Source organism: Bidens hawaiensis, unplaced genomic scaffold (assembly GCF_021521415.1).
Source record: "Bidens hawaiensis isolate Kalapana, Puna unplaced genomic scaffold, B.hawaiensis_p1.1 tig00010344_1, whole genome shotgun sequence".
Taxonomy (NCBI): domain Eukaryota; kingdom Viridiplantae; phylum Streptophyta; class Magnoliopsida; order Asterales; family Asteraceae; genus Bidens; species Bidens hawaiensis.
This window is the reverse complement of record NW_027491784.1, coordinates 296,249-316,042: the sequence shown is the minus strand read 5'-3', so window position 1 is coordinate 316,042 and position 19,794 is coordinate 296,249. Positions and strand designations below refer to the sequence as shown.

At 35.4% G+C, this 19,794-nt stretch overlaps 1 protein-coding gene, 1 non-coding gene and 1 pseudogene across 3 annotated transcripts; all 3 read right to left on the bottom strand.

Annotated features, from left to right (window-relative positions):
* Positions 1-1,880: 1,880 nt before the first annotated feature.
* Positions 1,881-1,952, bottom strand: TRNAW-CCA (transfer RNA tryptophan (anticodon CCA)). The gene has a single exon. It is a non-coding gene; the product is annotated as a tRNA-Trp (tRNA).
* Positions 1,953-4,435: 2,483 nt separating this feature from the next.
* LOC143534814 (cell division control protein 48 homolog B-like) lies at positions 4,436-10,382 on the bottom strand. The gene is made up of 12 exons (XM_077029215.1): positions 10,228-10,382; positions 10,082-10,126; positions 8,847-8,902; positions 8,406-8,555; positions 8,156-8,260; positions 7,161-7,260; positions 6,805-7,089; positions 5,883-6,052; positions 5,657-5,782; positions 5,357-5,420; positions 5,058-5,135; positions 4,436-4,978 (listed from the first exon to the last, which is right to left on the bottom strand). Exons 1-12 carry the CDS (start codon positions 10,375-10,377, stop codon positions 4,493-4,495), a joined length of 1,815 nt encoding a protein of 604 aa, XP_076885330.1. The 5' UTR covers positions 10,378-10,382; the 3' UTR covers positions 4,436-4,492.
* A 1,807-nt stretch (positions 10,383-12,189) lies between these two features.
* Positions 12,190-18,242, bottom strand: LOC143534813 (uncharacterized; annotated as a pseudogene). Its single transcript, XR_013135609.1, has 14 exons — positions 18,222-18,242; positions 17,433-17,724; positions 17,067-17,251; positions 16,070-16,209; positions 15,767-16,002; positions 15,602-15,678; positions 15,126-15,213; positions 14,882-14,987; positions 14,684-14,777; positions 13,827-14,032; positions 13,606-13,705; positions 13,218-13,361; positions 12,945-13,001; positions 12,190-12,304 (listed from the first exon to the last, which is right to left on the bottom strand). The product of XR_013135609.1 is annotated as an uncharacterized LOC143534813 (transcript).
* Between the last annotated feature and the right edge of the window lie 1,552 nt (positions 18,243-19,794).

The window sequence follows — 19,794 nt, the reverse complement described above, 5'->3', positions numbered from 1 at the left end:
CCGCAATGTCCCTTGCAAATTTGGACGTTCCCGCATTTGTAACGTTTGGTCTGAATGTTTTGGAGAAGTCACGTGGACTTCCACCTGTGTTTTTTGGTTTGAAGGCTTCTCCAAAATGCCTTCTCGGTTGTGAGTCCGTTTCCTTACGCTTCCCTTTCGCCCTATGGCGAGGGTTCGCGTCGGAGTCGGATTCCTCCGAGTCATCGTCCAAGTATTCTTCGAATTCGTCGGCCTGTTGGACGGAACGCAAGCGTTCGTCCAACTCAGCTTGGAATTCCTTCTGACGTGCCTCCGCCCATGCCTTAACTTCATCGAGTGTTTGGCGGGGGAGCCTTCGTTTCTCTAACTGGGTATCGGTGAATCCCAGTGAGCGATTATTTACTGCACTTGCCCCAGCTTTGGTAACTGGGGTAGTGTTTGTAAAATTTACTTCACTTGCCCCGGCTTGGGTAACCGGGGTAGTGTTTGTAAAGACTGTGTAGCCGGTATTCCCCCCAGTAGCTGGGGTTGTGGTTACCGGAGTTTCTTTAACCATCTTAGAAGTTTGGAAAAACTGGAGAAAAATGTTCTAGCTTTATGCACGGATGGCGCCAATGAAGAAACACTAACCAGACCCCGGGCAGATTACGAGTAACCTGGGGGTTAGATAGATGTTTCCCACGAGGGGTTAAACCCAGAGAAGATGGTTCTTCTGATAACCTGCAAAACAGACACCGTGAGCTTGTCACTGAGAAGGGGGGGTTCCTCCTTGTGACCACCCTCCGGCGTGAGAATCAGACTAGATTGCTCTTTAAATATAAAAGTATATTAAGAGATTGCTAGAGTAGATATCAGGTATAATATGATGATAATATGATAAGATCTGATGGTCATACCATTTGTGGTATTTATAGCCGAAGGTAGGTTTCCAAGGAGGTGTGGCCGGCTGAATAGTATTCCTGTTCAACCAACAGTGGCCTACGCACGTGCCCTGCTGGTAGTTGGTGGGTAGGCAGCGGCTGATAGTGACCAGGCCTGCTGTGTACCATTCCTTTTTCACCAACTGCGGACTATGCACGTGGTATGGCAGTAGTTGGTGAGTAGGCAGCGGCTAATAGTGACATACAGTACAGGAGCATGCTGCTCGCCATGCTGTTGTCAATAAGCTGTCGTATCTTTAGTCAGATCTTTTGCCCATACCTCGTCAGGTACAGTACAGAAGATCTTCCCGTATCGTACGGACTGGCTTATTTGGGCGGGAGTATTCCCCCTCCCGCCCTTGTGCGGGATTGTTCCCGGCTTTGCTCATTCCTTCAGGTGACACTGAGTGATTGAGAGCTAAGTGCCTTGTGCGTGTAGCCTTGCTGCGCGGGTGGCCTTCCCTGATGGCTTGTATCCGAGGCTGCGGGAACAGGCGGAGTCCTTCACCATCGGGAGGCATTTCCTGCGGGAACAGCCTGCGTACTGCGCGTAAGGACGTCACGTCTCTGAGCATGGTTGGTCCTGCGGATCCAGTTGGTTTCTGCGCAGACGTCCCTCTTCAAGGTGAGTCTTGCGGGTCCAACTGAGCTCTGCTGGGACCTACCTCTTCATTAACCAATTAAGTCAGTAATTCACTTATGATTTTTTATATAATTTGGTTATAGTTGCTATATGTGTATAATTAACCAAATAAACTAAAATAAACCAAAATTTATATTCTTTTTAAATATTTAATACATTATATGCCAAAAAGTTTTGGGTCTACTTGTTTTAATTTCTAAAACACATTCCTAGTTATATAAGTTAACGGATAAATATGATATTGATGGTGACATACTGATCTCATATATTATTCCACACAGAAATATATAAGCAGTTTTTATAAAAATAAATAAAAAATTAAAGGCTTTAAAGGGATTTGAACCCGACGTGAATCGAACACGCAACCTTCTGATCTGGAGTCAGACGCGCTACCATTGGGCCACGGATCCTTGTTCTGTGTTGTACGACTCAAGTTATTAATATTATTGTAATACGTTAATTGCTCAAATGACAATATTACGACATGTGTTATGTATATATATTAAATATATATTTTATTACTGAAAAATAGTATTTAATAAAAAAAATCTTTTGTTCTTTGTGTTATTCTTCGGTCATCTCATATAAAAAAAATGTGGGCCGTATCAAGTCTAGTGGGCCAAAGTTGTTTATAGCTGTGAAGCCCAGTTTTAAGCGGAGGTGTAAAAAAACTGGTCCGCAAACCGAACCGAACCGGTTTGTGTTTAAAACCGGTTTCACCCAAACCGGTTCCCAAGCAGACCCAAACCGCCAGTTCAAGACTGATTCCCCTTAAAATCTACCAAACTGGTTTTAAAACCGAACCTATTTGAGAAAAACCGGTTTAAAACCGAAAAAAAAAGGTTTTAAACCGGTAAAACCAGTTTATAAACCGGGCCGAACCAACTTGACCAGACCGACCTACCTTGCTTCTAAGCCGGTTTATAAACTGAACCGGTTTGAGTCAAACCGGTCGTTTTTGTTTAACACCGGTTTTGTACACCTCTAGTTCTAAGTCCATTCCAAGGATAACTTATTAATTATCAATTTAATCATCTATTTACCAAACAAACTAGACAAACTATTAATGAATAAAACTGATGGATGGCTTAAAGATTATCCATTTGATTTAAGTTAAGCACACATAGTTTGAAACCGATTATATAGAAACTGGCTAACCGAACCGAAAATTGGCAAAATATGGATGTCGAGTTGCGGAACCTTCAATGGGGCTGCGTAGTGATAAACATTTGATTCCTTCTAACAGAGCTTTCACTTGATTTTGCGCTAACCCCTTCATTGGATTTGGATTTGGATTTTTTTGCTTAACATTAGCGTCTGGGTTATTTAGGTAATTTGAATATAAATACGAGCGCACGTATGTGTTATATGTATATTTCAATATTTGTTGTGTTTTTTCCAATATTAAATGATTGTTTGTTTTGGACTTGCAACAAGTTTACATGTATTTTTGTTAGAGAATGAGACCACAAAGAAGAGTATGTTTCCCCATGTATATACACGAGGCTCGAGTAAGTAAGTAAAGTAAAGTAAAGTAAAGTACGTATGTGCGTGCGTGTATGTACGTACTTATGTATGTATGCATATTAAGACATGTCATGTAACGTCACAAGTTTTGTTGAATATAATATTATGGTTTAATTGATTTATGAAAGTTAAAAGAAATAATCAAAACATGGTTTATGTCACTGGAGAAAAAGTTAAACACGAAAACCATATTTCTCAGCATCTTCGCTAACTTTTGAAGAGAGAAAGTACACAAAGAAAGACAAGATCTCATCATTTTTAATGATTTGATTCGGAATTCAAGCTCGGGATTGTAGGAGGATCATCTTAGCATCGGTGAAGACGAGCTTAAGGTAGAGATCAGCTCCCTAATCTATGTTTTATGTTCTTGAATGTCTTTGGGGCTTTTATGAAAGTTATTTTACGTGTGTTTGTGGATATAAGTCTCGAATCTAGTCTTTTGGGTGATAAACAAACGATTTGATCGTAAAAAGTTAGGATTTTGAATTAAAAATAGGCTTCTTGAGAATCCGCGTTCAAAATGTGACACTTCTAAGTGTCCTTGTATCAGTTGGTGCAACACCTGTAACTATTCCTGCAACCTTTATCAATTGGCGACGTGACACTGTCTAGCAACTTTATTAGCAAAACTCGCACTACGTAACGGGTTTCCGCATTAACTTTTATACAAATTGTGTGACATTTGTTCAAGTTTAGGCAACTTCATACATGTAGATTAAAAAGATATTGAAAGACTTGATATGAAAGCTTAAAGAAGTGACTTGTAGATTAAAAAGATATTGGAAGACTTTATATGAAAGCTTAAATATGTGACTGGTTTTTACTTAAATACCCCTCCAACATTTTATAGTTTTCTCTCTTACCTCTCTCAATTTTTTATTACGGTTTAATCTCAACCACAAAATTAAAAAACCAAAACAAAAAAAAAATTATAAACTTAGCTCGAAACGGTGATCCAAAGGGCTTGATTTTTGTTAATTGTAAGTTCGAACACTCGATTTGAAGCATTATTTCATCGTTTTAGAGCATCGTTTCGAACTAAGTTCACATAATTTAGCTCGTATCATCCTTCCGATCAAAAGCCCTAAAACATTAGTTTGAAATTCGGAAAAAAGAATAATGTCGTATTGTCGTTAAGCTCTTATTTTAACGAGGGACCACTGGGGGGCAACTTTTTAAAATTTAGAACCATCAGTGGCGATAAAATGAATAGAAATTATTATCAGTAAATATTGTTCAATAGGGATTATTAAAATCCAATAAACCTAATAAACCTTAATAAAATGAATAATTCATTTTGGTTATCAAAGCAATGAACCTTTAAAATAAACTTTAAAATCTTTCTTAATATATAAATAACCTTTAAATGAACCACTAACAAGCAATATAAACTTCAAAATCTAAACACACAAAAACTAACATATTATGTGCACTCCATTCTTCCATATGTAGGACTTTTCAACAAGTTCATATTATGACCCCTTGAACCGAAAAACACGATAACACCCACGACCCCCATCGTAACCGGAACCACCAAACCCGACAACCACTTCTTTGTATACTTAACTTTTCGCTCACCCGAATACACTAGCTGACGTTGCGGTTTCGGGGTTGTTTTTTTGTTCATATAAGATGCATATGAATCTATTTCTTGATTAGTCAAAGCCGGGTTTAACGAGCTTTTAACTGTTTCGAAATGACGGTTACGTACGACAGTGGCGGTTATTTCTTCTCTGAGGGCTACAATGCCAGCTTCTCTACATAAACCTTCTAACTCGGCTCCAGTGAAACGCTCGGTTTCTTGAGCTATTTTTTTGAGGTCAACATCGGGATCAATTTTCATACCGCGTGTATGGACACGAAGGATTTCGTATCGGGCTTCCAGGTCTGGTGGGGGCACATATAGCACCTGTAAATTTGGAAGTTAATTATATGACATAAATAAGTATATTATTATTCAGAAAAATGTTAGTAAAGAAAAGTATTACGAGATCAAATCGTCCAGGTGGCATTAGAGCAGCATCGATTGCGTGTGGTCGGTTAGTTGCAGCCAAAACAAGTATTCCCTAATAAATAAGAAAGAAAATAAAAATTAGTGCAAGAAGTTAATTCAGGTTTAATCTCTAACGGGTCAAATGGGCCGAACGGGTTGAAAGTCACAGAGTGTATATTTAGTGCATAAAACTTTCCAAATCATTTTATGTAACAAAAAGTTTTTAAACTGGAGTTTTTTTAAACATATCATCATTAACTATTCACACACATGCCTATATATGCGTGTATATACTTGTATATATGTGTGTGCGCGTGTGTGTATATACTTGTATATACTCCCGCTTGAACTGGTTCCTCTGCATATTTTACAACAAAGGTTGAAGATGAGATTTCATTTTAAAAAATTTTATTTAAAAAAAAAACTATTTTGCTGAACCCAAAATCTGTTTGATTTCATTATGTTTTGACTTGGTGACTCAAGTTATTTTTATAATAACAAATAAAACTTGAACAAATAAGTGTTTGGGTCAGCCGAAACAAAAAGGTATGCATTTTGGCTCGTTACACAACGGGCTCATTGGTGAATACTTACCGTTTAGCTGCAACATCTGCTTCATCAAAGAAGATAATGCTTGGTGCAACAAGGCGAGCTCTACAAAATGTATTACGTAATAAGGCTTCACCTTCTCCAACATACATTGAAAATAACTCTGCACCGCTGAAACATAACTCATAAATCGCATAATTCATTAACCTTATACATAACACATAATATATATAGTTTTTTGAGGTAATAAAGTAAGGTCAAACAGTCAAACCTTAAAGAAAAGAAAGAGGCTTGAGCACCATGAGCAGCTGCTTTAGCAAGAGTGGTTTTTGAGCATCCTGGTGGTCCATGAAGAAGAATTCCACGCATAGGCGACACGCCTAACCTTGAAAAGCCTTCAGAATGTTTTAAAGGCCACTCAACTGCTTGCTTCAGTTTTTTCTGCTTCATGCAACAAGTCAACATTAGTGGATGTGGTGGTAACCGTTTATTCTTAGACAGGTTGGTTTAGGTAAAAAAATGTATCTTCATGTTCATTCGTTTAACTTAACGGAACAACATGAACAATTAAATGGACCACGTTTCCTTGTTCCTGTTCATTTATGTTCATTTGTTGACAGTATAAACGAGTGGTTCACGCACATAAACAAAACGAACATAACTGAGTGAGCTATAACTAATTTAAAGTTGTGAACTTGGGCCTAAAATGTTAATTAACTAGACTCAGGGCCTAAAATATTATTAAAACTAGATTAAATTGTTATGGACCTAAAAACTAAATGAAAATAATAATGAACTTAAACAAACGTAAAGTAACGAACATAAACAAATTTAAATGAACGAACATAAACAAACAAAAAAATTTGTTCATGTTTGCTTGTTTATAAATGAACATTCGATTCGTTTTCAGGCCTAGTTGTGGCAAGATACTCATTTTGCAAACCTTTAAATTGTTTATTCCCCTGATACCACTCCCAAGGTATATTTCTAAAGCATACGACCTACAAAAGTCTAAACCAATTTTTTCAAAAAGTAGATTTTCACTGGCAAAATATATTTTTATTTTGACACAAAACATTCAAAAGTTGCCATTTTGACCCATTACAGTACCCACTCGACCCACCCATTCTGCCGCATTTAACCAATAATAAACAAAAAGATATCCATTTTGAGAAGATAATCATTTTACAGACCTTTAAATCATGTAGTCCCCCAATATCATCCCAAGAAACCTTGGGAATTTCAGCAGTAACACCTCTTGTAATACTGGGGCCCACAATGGACCTAGCAATCTTCCAATCATCCATTAATAAGCTACAAACATTAGCTTCTTCGTTTGCATTTGAACATCTTTTGGTTGCACACATTGCAGCCTCCCGACATAAAGCTTCTAAATCAGCCCCAACATAACCATTGCACAAAGCCGCTATAACTTCCAAGTTAACACTAGGATCCAGCGGAACCTTCTTTGTATATAGCTGAAGAATGTAGCATTTCGGCAACTGTTATTTAATGCTACTGAAATAATTGAAATAATTTTATTTATTACCTTGAGAATTTGAAGGCGTTCTTCCTCGTTTGGAGTTGTGACTTCGATTTCAGCATCGAATCGGCCAGATCTTCTTAGTGCAGGATCGAGTGCGTCTACTCTGGCAAGACAAGATAGCATTTATTTTAACGTGATGCTAACTTTTTGTATTTTACCCATTTTATTGTTAAAACAGATATAACCTGAATCCATTATATACATGATTTCGACTAGGGCTGTTCAAAAAGCTCGAGGCTTGAAGCTCGAGCTCGTGGCTCGCTCAATAAAAGCTCGAATAAAACTTGTTAGAAAAACTTGATTTGAAATATCCTGAGCTGAGTTGGCTCATTTTTGTAACCGAGCCAAAATCGACCCAGCCTCGACTCGATCCTGGCTCGACTCGTTGGCTCAATCTTAATCTCGTTTAACTTCAAAATCGAGCTAGAGCCTTAGTTAAGTTGCGCGGTTTAATTTTGAGCCCGAGCTCGAAACCAAACTGTCTCGACTCGGGCTCGACTCGTGAACAGCCCTAATTTGGACACTATAAATAAAAGCATCACGGTTGATCAACTAGTACTGAATTTATATTCTACTAAATACTAAACTAAAATAAGATAACCAAAGCATATCTATTATCTATTTATCTGTTTATGTTTATCATCAGGATTCAGCTTTGTGTCACATAAAGAACATAAATGGAGAGTGCAGTAGAAAGGGCTCAAGTAATTTAAAGCAGTTTGAACTTAGATATATCCAATTTGAAGTCACACTTCCTGATTACACGTTCATGTGGTTCTGACATAGTAGCATACTGAAAAATTCAAAATTCAAATGCACCGCAGTTTGAACTACTATAACCACAGTAAATCTATCACCTCGCTTATTTGTGATATGCTTATTATAAAGTGTGCTGCAGCTGTTCGTACTTCATATTAACAGAAAAACAACACGATTTCGACCCACTTTCACATAAATGCAACCACCAAAAGAAATAAAGTGAGTTGATGAAGCCTCACCTGTTGGTTGATGCCACCACCACAACTTTTGCCCCTGATGTTGATGTTGCACTTGAGTCCATAAGCATGATAAGCTGAGATGCTACACGGCTATCTTGCTGTTTCCTGTGATTTGAGACATATTTTCAGCAAATAAACAAGAAGTTAACCCAGACGCTAAACTAAATGTAGAGCAATCCTTATTTGCCTAACTTATTCAAAACAAATGAGTATCATGAATGGACAAAATGAGTACAAGATTACTATGTACCTTGAATCACGACGGTGACAGATGGCATCAATTTCATCTATAAATATAACAGAAGGTTTTCCTAAATTGATGTGTGAAGATGCTTCAGAAAAAGCATCCCGCAAAACTTTCTCACTTTCACCAGCATGGGCTCTGTGAACAGAGTGCAGACTGCAGGTAAACACAAAGTTAAATTAACTTTAATCACCAAAACTATCAAATAGCCTCAATACACAACTGTTCAACCAGAGTTTCCTTTAAAAGGCATATCAATTCATTATATAAGCAGAGTGTTGATAGACAAGAATATGAGCTTCGTCTCATAAACAATTTGTTTCAAAACTAATTTCTTCTTCTATAAAGTATAAACATCTAAGAAAACAAAATACTCAAATCAAAAATAACAAATGAATCAAAAACTCTGATTGACAGCAAATGGCATATAAAATCAAAAGGCAATACCTCATAACTATCAAGTGTGCATCACATTCACGAACAACTGCACGAACCAAGCTAGTCTAATATCAGCAAGAAACAACAACATTAATAGAATTCACAACCACAAACACAGTTTTTTTTCAAATAAACAGTTAACATCAATAATATCTGATTCCTTATTTCTCATTAATTTTGGATTTAGTAACTGAAACATCAAAAACTGAAAACAGGCAAATAGGATGCAAACGATCCGAGGCGCTAGCAAGCTACTCAAGAACGAATCGATAAAAAGCTCGAAGCGAGCCGAGCCCAAGCCCGAGCCTCAAATAAAGCTCGTCTAGTTATCGAGCCCAAGCTCAAGACTTGTATAGGAAGTTCGTTTAGGCTCGGCGAACCTTGTGTATTTAAAAGTTTTGCCTATTTTGGAGTTTTATGTATTAATTTTATACTGCAAAGCCGAGCTCGAGCTGAGCTTTGGCTTGTTTAAGGTACTACACTAGCTTGACCCAAGCCTTAGGCTTGTTAAAGGTTTTTCTCAATATATATATATATATATATATATATATATATATATATATATATATATATATATATATATATATATATATAAAAATAAATAAAAAAGTATATACATTAATTAACAAATAACAAACGATCCCGAGCTTAAAACAAGCTTGTTTAGTAAACGAGCCTCAGCTACACTTATCAAGCTCAAGCTAGCTCACGAGCCTGTTATTTACATAATTTTTATTTAATATATCCGATATATATTTATATAATAATTAATGTTATGCATAAAAGTATAATTAACAAAAGTAAATAATATATTCATTTTGTATATTAAATCACGACACACACACACACACATAGATAGATAGAGTGGGATCCGGTACAATAAAATAAACCTACTAAACACACAAATAACTAGTGTAATTACAGTTTTGAACTAGAGTAATTATGTTATAAAAAATAAAACAGTGTAATAATAACTACTCTGGTTCAAAGGTTGAGTAATAATAACTACACTACTGTTAACATAATTACTCTAGTTTTTCACTTATTTGTACACTTATCAAGTCATTTGTATTTGTATTTGTATTTGATCCATACACCATATTAATAATTATAAATATATATACATCGTAACAAGCCAGGCTCGAGGTCGGTAAGTTAAACGAGCTGAGGTCGAGCTTCCGAGACCGATTATTACAACACTATAAATAAGATAGGGCTAATCATGAATCAATTTCATCAAATACCTTTCCAGAACCAGGAGGACCGTACAGCAGCAATCCACGAGGCCACTACACAATAATAATAATAATAATAATAATAATTAAACGAACTGTAAATAAAACAAATAGAGATAATTATAGTGTATGTATGTATGTATATATATGTATACCTTTAGGCCTAGTTTTCTGGCTTGGTGAGAGTATAGAATGGGATAGGTTATGAGTTCTCGTAGAGCTTGAAGAGCTTCAGCGTTGCCAGCATTGGCGTGTTCTGCACGCCACCGTACGACGTCGTTTGTGCTGCCACTGCTGCTCTCCATTGACGGTGGTGTGGCGGAGAGTAAAGTCTGTTAATTTGACGGGGTGAGGGTTTATGGTTTGGTTTGGTTTGGTTTGGTTTATAAGGTAAGTTTGTCGGTTTTCAATTAGGTTCGGTTAATACCTACGAATGGCAATGGGCTGGGTATTAGTAACCCCATGCCCATACCCGTTTTGTAAAACTGCGCCCCATACCCATTGGGATTTTTCAAGTACATTTTTTTATCTTTACAATTCTTTTATACATTTTATTCATACAACAATTATTAAAAATAAAAATATAGTACACTTAATATATATAAGCGTTACAATAAATATATACAGGCCCGGCTCCGAGAACGGCTAAAAATTTTTGGGCCGAAGGAAAAAAAAAATTTTGGGCTTTAATAAAAAGAGGTATATTGTTGGGTTTAAACAATTTAATTTTTAAATAATCTTTAATTTTTTCGACCTTATGATTTGGTTGTGTCAAAAACTTTTTTTTTATAAAAATAGATTAAAATGTCTCAAGTGAGGTTATAACTCACAACCTCTTGGTTGAAAGTCACACATATTTGCCACTAAACCAAGCTAGTGGTTGTATAATTAAGTTTAAACACTATATATACATATTGTTTTTCATAAAAATATATAAATATTTATTTTATAAAAAAAATCCAGGTCTATCGGGATGTCGGGCCGAGGTCCGTCGACCACCCGGCCCTCCCTTATAGCCGGGCCTGAATATATATTATCATTACTATAAAATACAAAGAATTTAACAGGTATATGGTTCGGGTAAACGGGTTGCGTTTTCGGGTAATCAGCCCGTGTATCATTTGATCCCATACCCGGTCTATACTCGCGAAACTTTTTAAAACATAATCCCATACCCATAGTGTTTCGGGTATACCCGTCGGGCTCAAGCTTTTTGGCCATCCCTATAAAAAACCGAAATCAAAGTTGGGCTAAAATTTTTGCTTATAAATACATGAAATAGAGGTATAGATACATGAAATAATGTATGAAAGATAGAGTTATATGAAAATATGAATGGTTCGTTCCTAGTTTTGGTTAAATTCGATTTAGTTTGTTGGAATTTGGTTCGGTTTTGATCGACACTTCTGTTATTGCCCACCCCTTAGCAATTAATTAATTATGGCTCAAATAAAGTATAGCGAATTTAATAAACCGGGAATTATTACCTTCACAAGTTTAAACAATTCTAATACAACAATATAACATCCAGCTATAGAATATTATGTATGATTGAAAAACACGTAAATGATAAATAATAAACGAGTTGAGCCTGAACTTAAGCAAAAAAAAAAATCATGCATACTGAACAATAAGTGGTGGTGTAACTATTATAATCAATAAATACAGCTATATATATCAACACATAGTGCATACCCTCACTGGTTTTTTTTGCCTATGAGGTCATCATGATATTTCAGTAAAATTGTTATCAAAACATGGAGATCATAGTTGTGTTTAAACATTTCGAGTTACTTACATCTAAAACATCATTTTGATTTTAATTTGAATATATATTAAAACTTAAATAATATTATAAATTGAGTTGATAATTATTAAATGGAAAGTATAGAGTAGTAGACACAAAGATACATACAACTGGGCAAAACAAATGAGCATTGAAACATATTTAAAACCTCTTAAAATAGTACACAGCTACATGACATGTTCTGATGTTCAATAAGAAAGTAAACTACATATGTAGTCCCTGACTGAGTTCAAAATATTTAATAGCATAATCAAGTGACAATCTCGCCTATAAGTTACTGTCTAAACGCCGTTTCGTTTCAATGTATACAGCATCGATGAAAATCAGAGCGGATGAAAGAGTGCACTTCCAGCGGAAGCTTGGTTTGCAGCTCGATTACTTCCAAAATTCTTGCGGTTTGATTCCCTAGCGATTCTTGAACCAAACTGTAAACAGAAGTGAAAAAATAGATTCAAGTAAAGTGTCAGACGAATCAGTCATATAAAATGGGACCCAGTCTAATCCATACTATAAAGGGTGCTTGGTTCGTTAAAACTCTAGGGGTGTACGTGGTGCGGTTTTGGGCTAAAACCAAACCAAAACTTCGGGTTTTGGAATTTTTAAACTGTTCAGTTTTATGCTTTTGTAAAAACCAAACTAACGGTTCGGTTTTTGGACTGGATTTCTAGATAATTTTTTTTAGTTTTTATTAAAGTAATTTAGAAGATTTTAATAAATTTGTAACTCAAATACTTTTTGGCCAAATGTGTAATAGTCTATTAGTTAACAGCTAACAAAATTGTTTCTATCTAAAATCATTATTTTCGACAAATTTTCTTTTCGGCCTAAAATTTTCAAGCTCAAATGGCAAAAACCGAAACTAAACGAAAACCGTAAAAACCGAAACCAAATGGCTTTAAACTTCCAAAAACCGAATTTTTGGTTTTCGGTTTAGTTTTAGCTCAAAACCGCACCACGCACACCCCTAACCATATCCGTCTGAGTTCTGACCCACCCAATTTAACACCAATAATCAGAGCCAATTCGTATAATATTTGGTAATTTAAGGGAAAGAAGTATGCATGCCTGAATAGCTCTTTTAGGTAGAACCGCTGCTTCTTGCAAATGAAGCATCCTTGCAACCTTCAGAAAAAACGACAAAGTAATTGGCGGTTAGTCTAAAATGCAAAAAAAAACATAGTTTTACGCATAAGCTTTAAACTAATATTTTCATTATTATGATAAATTAAAATTTCCTACAATAAAATATGATGAGATATAGGTTTACCGTTTACTACCTCCCTAAGGGGTTCTCATGGCCACTTAATAAAAAAGTATGATGAAATAAGCAACACGTACCTCACGCAGTATCTTTTTATCTCCAACTCCACTCGGTTGACGAAGGTCTGCAATCTCCCATAGTGGAATATCCAGCAGTAGCCTTATAACATCCTCGTCTAGAAAAGGAAATCTTGCCAAAATAAAGAAATAAATGTCATTAAACTAAGTCAAAACGCCAACGAATGTCAGTTATATAGATAACAAATTTGACCCGTTTATTTGTGTATTTCTAATACTTTAAATCTCTGAAATAATATAATTTTGTTAATCATATTTGACACAAATTGCTCATAGAAAAGATATGAAGAAAGTGTTTTGGGCCAAACCCACCCGACCCGTTAACCCAACCCGACAGCCGGCTCATTTTATCACCTCACCTATAAATGTCATAAAATAACGGTGTTACCTCTTTGCCGTTATCAGCAATGCATCTATCATCTCTACCAAGGTTTCGCTTCCATATTCTCTGCATATCTAACTTCATTTCTTCGTTCAGCCCAGCCCAACTGATGACAAAAAATGAACTCATATTAGTAACCCTAATTTAATTTTTATTTTTATTTTTAGTTTTATTTTCACAATAGTAACAGGTATACAAAACTTATTACCAAAAATCGTGTTTCTAACCTGCTTTGTCTGAATTTAGTTCTATGGCGGCCATAACCAGCACACTGCTCATCTGCACCAGAACCAACCAATAAAATTCTGGAATCAGACTTGTACTTAAAATGCTGGCATTCTGAATTGTTATTATTATTATTTCCGCCAGTTTCTTCACTCACCCACCCGTCACCGCCAGCTGCCAACCACAAGGCAATTCCAATATTAAGGTCCTGTAACATTAGATATTATTATTAAAAGTAGATTTGGAATAATAAGCTAAGCAGTTAATGCGGAAAAATATCGGATATCCGTTGAGCGCCGATATTTGAGATATCGGTTATCGCGGTGAGATATCGGTGGTACATCGGTAATTTTAATATCATGCAGAATTTATATATATAGCACTTTAATACTAACAATTCAGTATACTCTCCTACTATTAACAATTTATCCTTTTGCAACTTGCAAAACACTATCAATTGTAGCAAGTAGGAACTGATTAAGACTCAAAACACTAACATTAAACACTAAAAGTTGAAATTTAAAACGTAAAACACTGATATCAGGAATATCGGTCAATATCGCCGATATTATCGGTACCGATATTCTGACCGATATTTTACATGAGCACCGATAACCGAGATACCACCGAGATTGACTGCATAGATAATAAGTGGCAAGCAGGTTGTGTTATATGTCAAAACAGGCCATTTTATTATGCATCATCAGTGATTATTGGGAAACTTGGAACATTTCAATATTATTCGATATTTATCTAATAAAATGATTTATAGATTATCTTATTGATTTAAATTAACTTCATGTATATAATAATTATAACAATAATAATAATGACAAAATTAAGATGAACAAATAAGTACCATGTATGTATTGGAGGGATTAATAAGTGACATGACATGTGGTGTCTCCAAAGTCAATTTTGACAATTCTGCGTCTATCTCTACAAGATTCCATCTGCATTCAGAACAGATAATCGAATTAAAAAAAATAAAGTATAATAATATATTTATCCTTAAAATTCCAATATGGGAAGCAAATACGTTTACGCTGATATTTACCTTCTCAAGGTGGCAATTTTTCTGAGCTCGTTCACACCTGCCCTTGCAGATATTCTATCAGGAGCTAACTGACCATCGAAACTCACATTCAACAGATCTATTTCATCTGTTGATAAAAGTGTGATAAAGTAGCGAAATAATGTCATTGAATTGGTAGTTCAGGGATCATAATAGCAAAACCTCAAGTTGAAGAAGTTTTTTTCACTTATAATCATACTAGAAAATAAAAGGATAAATCACCTACATTTTGGATCTAAGCACTGATCCAGCAATGCTGCAAGTATCATTGAATCTAACCCACCAGAAAAAAGCACTGCTACTGGAGACTTGCCCTGCAAGAAACAAGTTGGAATACATAAAATAGCAAGCAACGGTATATTTTCTATTTCATTAAATCTTAAAAAACTCAAAACACAAAAAGAGCGACAGTATTACATAGTTTTAACCAACACAGATATACATGTGTGTATGTGTATACATATAAAGATAGCTATGTGCATATATATATATATAGGGTTTGGATCAAATACAAATAAAATTAACATCTAAACATACAAAATAACTAGAGCACTAGAGTAATTATTATTACACTATTTTATTTTTTATTACATAATTACTCTAGTTTAAAACTGTAATTACTCTAGTTATTTGTATGTTTAGTATGTTAATTTTATTTGTACCGCATCCCACGCCTATATATAACCAAATTTATTTACAAACCAGATGAATTCCTGAAAATACTGCGCGTCGTCTAACAGATTCTTTAAGTGCAGCCAGAACTTCCTGATGCAAATGCCCTGTGGCAATTGAGAAAAAACGGTTGCAAAATCATATGATATAGACTAAAGTTTATAAGCATTTAAAGTGATGAAATCTACTTTTTACCTTGTTGCTCATTAGAATACGTTTTATGAACTTCAATTAAATTATTAGGTGTGGGCTCCACAAGAGTTCTATCCCACTTAATCAATTCTTGCAACAAGGGATCAAACCAGTTATGTCTTTTGACTTCACACGCCAAACTTCCATCCAGTTTTGAAGCATTCATGGACAAACTGTAAACTCCACATGGGAGCTCTTCCCAAAAGTTTGGTTCACCAGGCCCATTTTCAATTCAGAATCTGTACAGATAATTAAATTGCGTATTTTATCACACGAACTGTAAAGTAAGTTTGAATAAAAGTGTGCATACCAGAATTTTCATTAATAGTGCAAGGTGGTGATACGGAAGAAAGCATGAGTCGGGAGTCTTTTACATTTGGCCAATGAAAGAGAAGGCTTCGCCTTCCAAGTGCATCCCTACCAAACCATAATGTCTTTGAGCTCTCCTGAAATTTATAAAAGGGAATCAAGAAATACGTTTATAAACGAGAAGTCAGATTATGCTACTTCTAAAGGTGACCAAGTGATGATTTGACCAGAAAAGTTTTGTCCAAAAGCATACAACATCAAGCATCACTATGATCATAAAAAATGTAGGGCTAGACTCTAGCTCCATATACTGGTAACTGGTACTAAGCCTGTAAACAAACCGAACATTCAGTGGCCCGTTCAGCGGAAGTTCGTTTATTTAATTACCAAAGCAGCATGAACAAACTTTTCTGTTCATTTAGTTAGACGAACGACCATGAACACATGTCCAGGATCGTTTATTTATGTCTGTGAACGTTCATTTACGTTTGTTGGATTATGTTCGTTTAAGTTCGTTCGTTTAGATTTGTTAATATATTCACTTAAAATATTTAGGCACATTACAAATTAGTCTAGTTTTATGAAATTAGAATATCACATCTTACAATTTAGTCTAGTTTTATTAATTTTATAGGCTCACCAGATTGATGTTCACGTTTACTATTTATCAGTGTTCGCTCGGTTATGTTCGTCCATCTATGTTCAATTATGTACGCTCGTTTGTGTACGTTTACATTCGTCAACCGTTTGTTTATACTAATAAGTATTAAAAACGAACATAACGGAACATGAACAGACTCATTTTCTTAACGAACGAACACAAACAAGAAAACCTCGTTCTTTAATTGTTCATGTTTGATCGTTTGTTCGGTTACAGTTAAACGAACGAACACGAACATGATACATTTGTGCCTGTTCAATTCTTTTACAGGCCTACTCTACCTACATATACTGGTACCCTTCAAATGAATGGAACTTACCATTCAAAAGTTACCTGCCAGTAGATTAAAGCCCATGGCCCCTTGATTTTTGAAAGATATTCAGGAACAGAGTATTTCCCAGAAGTGCATGCGTCATCATGTTCATGAGACAGACAGTTGCAACATTTACTCAAAGACTCGATGAGAACTTCACCATCGTTGCTATCGTTACTGATCTCAATTCCTCCAAACACTTCACCTGTTAAAAACAACAATATTTATCACACTCATTCCAGTCTTATACAAGTATCAGAAAATCAAAAACATTGCCTAAAGAGGAAATTGCATGTGCTTTGTGGTAGTGACTGTGTGAAGTCAATGAATCATAAACAAATACTCGGTTTTTAAGATAACAGATTGTAACAAATAAGTAATCATACCATTATATACGAAGATATTCCCAGATTTGTCCACAAAAGGTTGTATTATTGGACATACTCCTCTTAACTGCAATGTAGCACCAAGAAACAAAAGTTTTCCATCCAAAGTGTTATTATTCAAATAAAAATCATCTTTTAAGTTGGATATATTGGTTAATTCTTCTTCCTCTGCTGAAGACCGAGTAATTTGTCCCTTGTGAACATGAAGGGATACAGACTTGCTCCCTAAACTGTCAGGGCCTCTTTTCCTCAGAGCTGCTTTGATATCATCTACAGAAAATAGTATCTGGAACTCCACGAATAAACCCAAAATAAGTTCAATTTACTTAATCTATGGCAGTATAGGTACTTAAAATCAGCACAAAATCAAGCGGTAGCAAATAAGCCTCTGTAAACGAACCAAACGTTCATATACTGTTCCGTTCAGCATGAAGTTTGTTTATGTTTGTTTATTTAATAAACGAACATTAACAAAATTATTTTGTTCATTCAATTATGTTCGTTTATTTACGATTATTTATGTGTGTTGATTTACGTACGTTTAAATTTTACTAAATACAAAAGTAGTTATATTTATCTATATAAATATAAGCATAAAACGGGCAGGTTTGTTTAAATCATATTAATTTACTTGGATGAATTGTGATGTATTAGACTTGTTCGTTTGTGCTCGTTAATGCTAACTTATGTTCATTTGTATTCATTTATGTTTGTTCAATTATGTGTGTTTATGTTCGTTTGTATTTGTTTACGCTCATGAGCTGTTCATGCAAGTTCTATCGAACAAACATGAGCACGAGCATTTTCCATTAAAGTCAAATGAACGAACACGGTTTGTTTACGTGCCTAGTTGATACTTAGCATTCTCAGTTATCCAAATCAAATAAAACATTATTTGTGTTCGTAAAACGTTCACGAACAAGTTCATTTCCTTAATAAACGAACACGAACAATAACTTCCATTCAGTTAGTTGTTCGTAAACCGTTCACTTGTCCAAAAAGCTACGAGTCTGAGTCAGTTAATATTTATTTTATAAAAGTTCAATTTACATAACCTGCAGCACTCTACGCGGTTAAAATAATAAAACTACGAGCATTTGTGTTGGCGAACCGTTCACGAACAAGTTCATTTCCTTAATAATATTATTTCGCGAACCGTTCGCTTGTCCGATACGAATCAAATAATATTATTTCATAACTAAAGTTCAATCTACATAAGCTACAGCATTCTACACGGTTAAAAATTAAAATAATAATAAAAGGAATTATAAGTAAACATATGCTTACAGTTTGAGAAGCATGAGATGTATGTGAATAAATATAATCGGTTGAATCGATACGAACACCGGAGATGATTAAGGCGATTCCGCACATAATAATATCTTCTTCTTCTTCGTGTTGTTTGTGTGTAAACTGTAAACCCTAGGGTTTTGACGGAGCGAATGGGATGGTTCTGTTGCAGAAATGAATAGATGATAAGTTTTTTTTATGTTAGGATATGAGCATGTGGCCTCAGTAGCATAGTGGTATTGTATTGCGTTCGCTTTGTAAGCGAAAGGCCGCGAGTTCGTTCCTCTCCGGGGGCTTTTACTGTTTAGTTTTTTGTTGGAAACTATCTCAGTAATTTTGTATAAATTTATATCAACTGGTTAACCGAACCGACCCAAAAATTGAACTGAAACCAAACCAGTTTAAACCGATTATGTAGAAACCGGGTATTGAAAAAACCCGATTCCGGTTTTCGGGTAATATCGGGTATAAATCGGGACCGGTTTCGGGTACGAGTTTTAGTATTGAAATGCATATCCTATCCGTACCCTATGGGTAGGGTCGGGTACGGGATCGGGCATTAAAAACCCGAGTATAAAAAAAACTGATTTCGGGTATTTTTTTTTCGGGTTCGGTTCTGTTTTTTGTGCACCTCTAGCTCTACGTGACTTAAGTTGGATTCATGCCCCCCCCCCCCACACACACACACAACATTTAGTTTCAGCGGCACCAAAGTGATGATGAGAGACTAGACGAGTATGTGACGTTCACTAATTGGATCCTTGAACTGAAGTGGTTTTATTTCACATCATTGTCTTGGGTGACGGTTTTCTCCATATTGAAATGCGAGTGTATCCCAACGTGGTAAATTTAACCAGCTGCTCACTTGCTCGGTTAGAGAATTCGTCGATCGTTCAGAAAAATAAAAACTACTCAATTCAATCACTAATCATTTTTGCTAGATTCATATATGTCGGGAAATTTTATTTTTAAGGTTTTAAGGAGAGCATTATAAAAGTATAAATATGTTTGTGTGGATGTCGAGGATGGGGTGAGTTTTATAAGGATGAGCGATTGTGTTTTAACTGTGTCT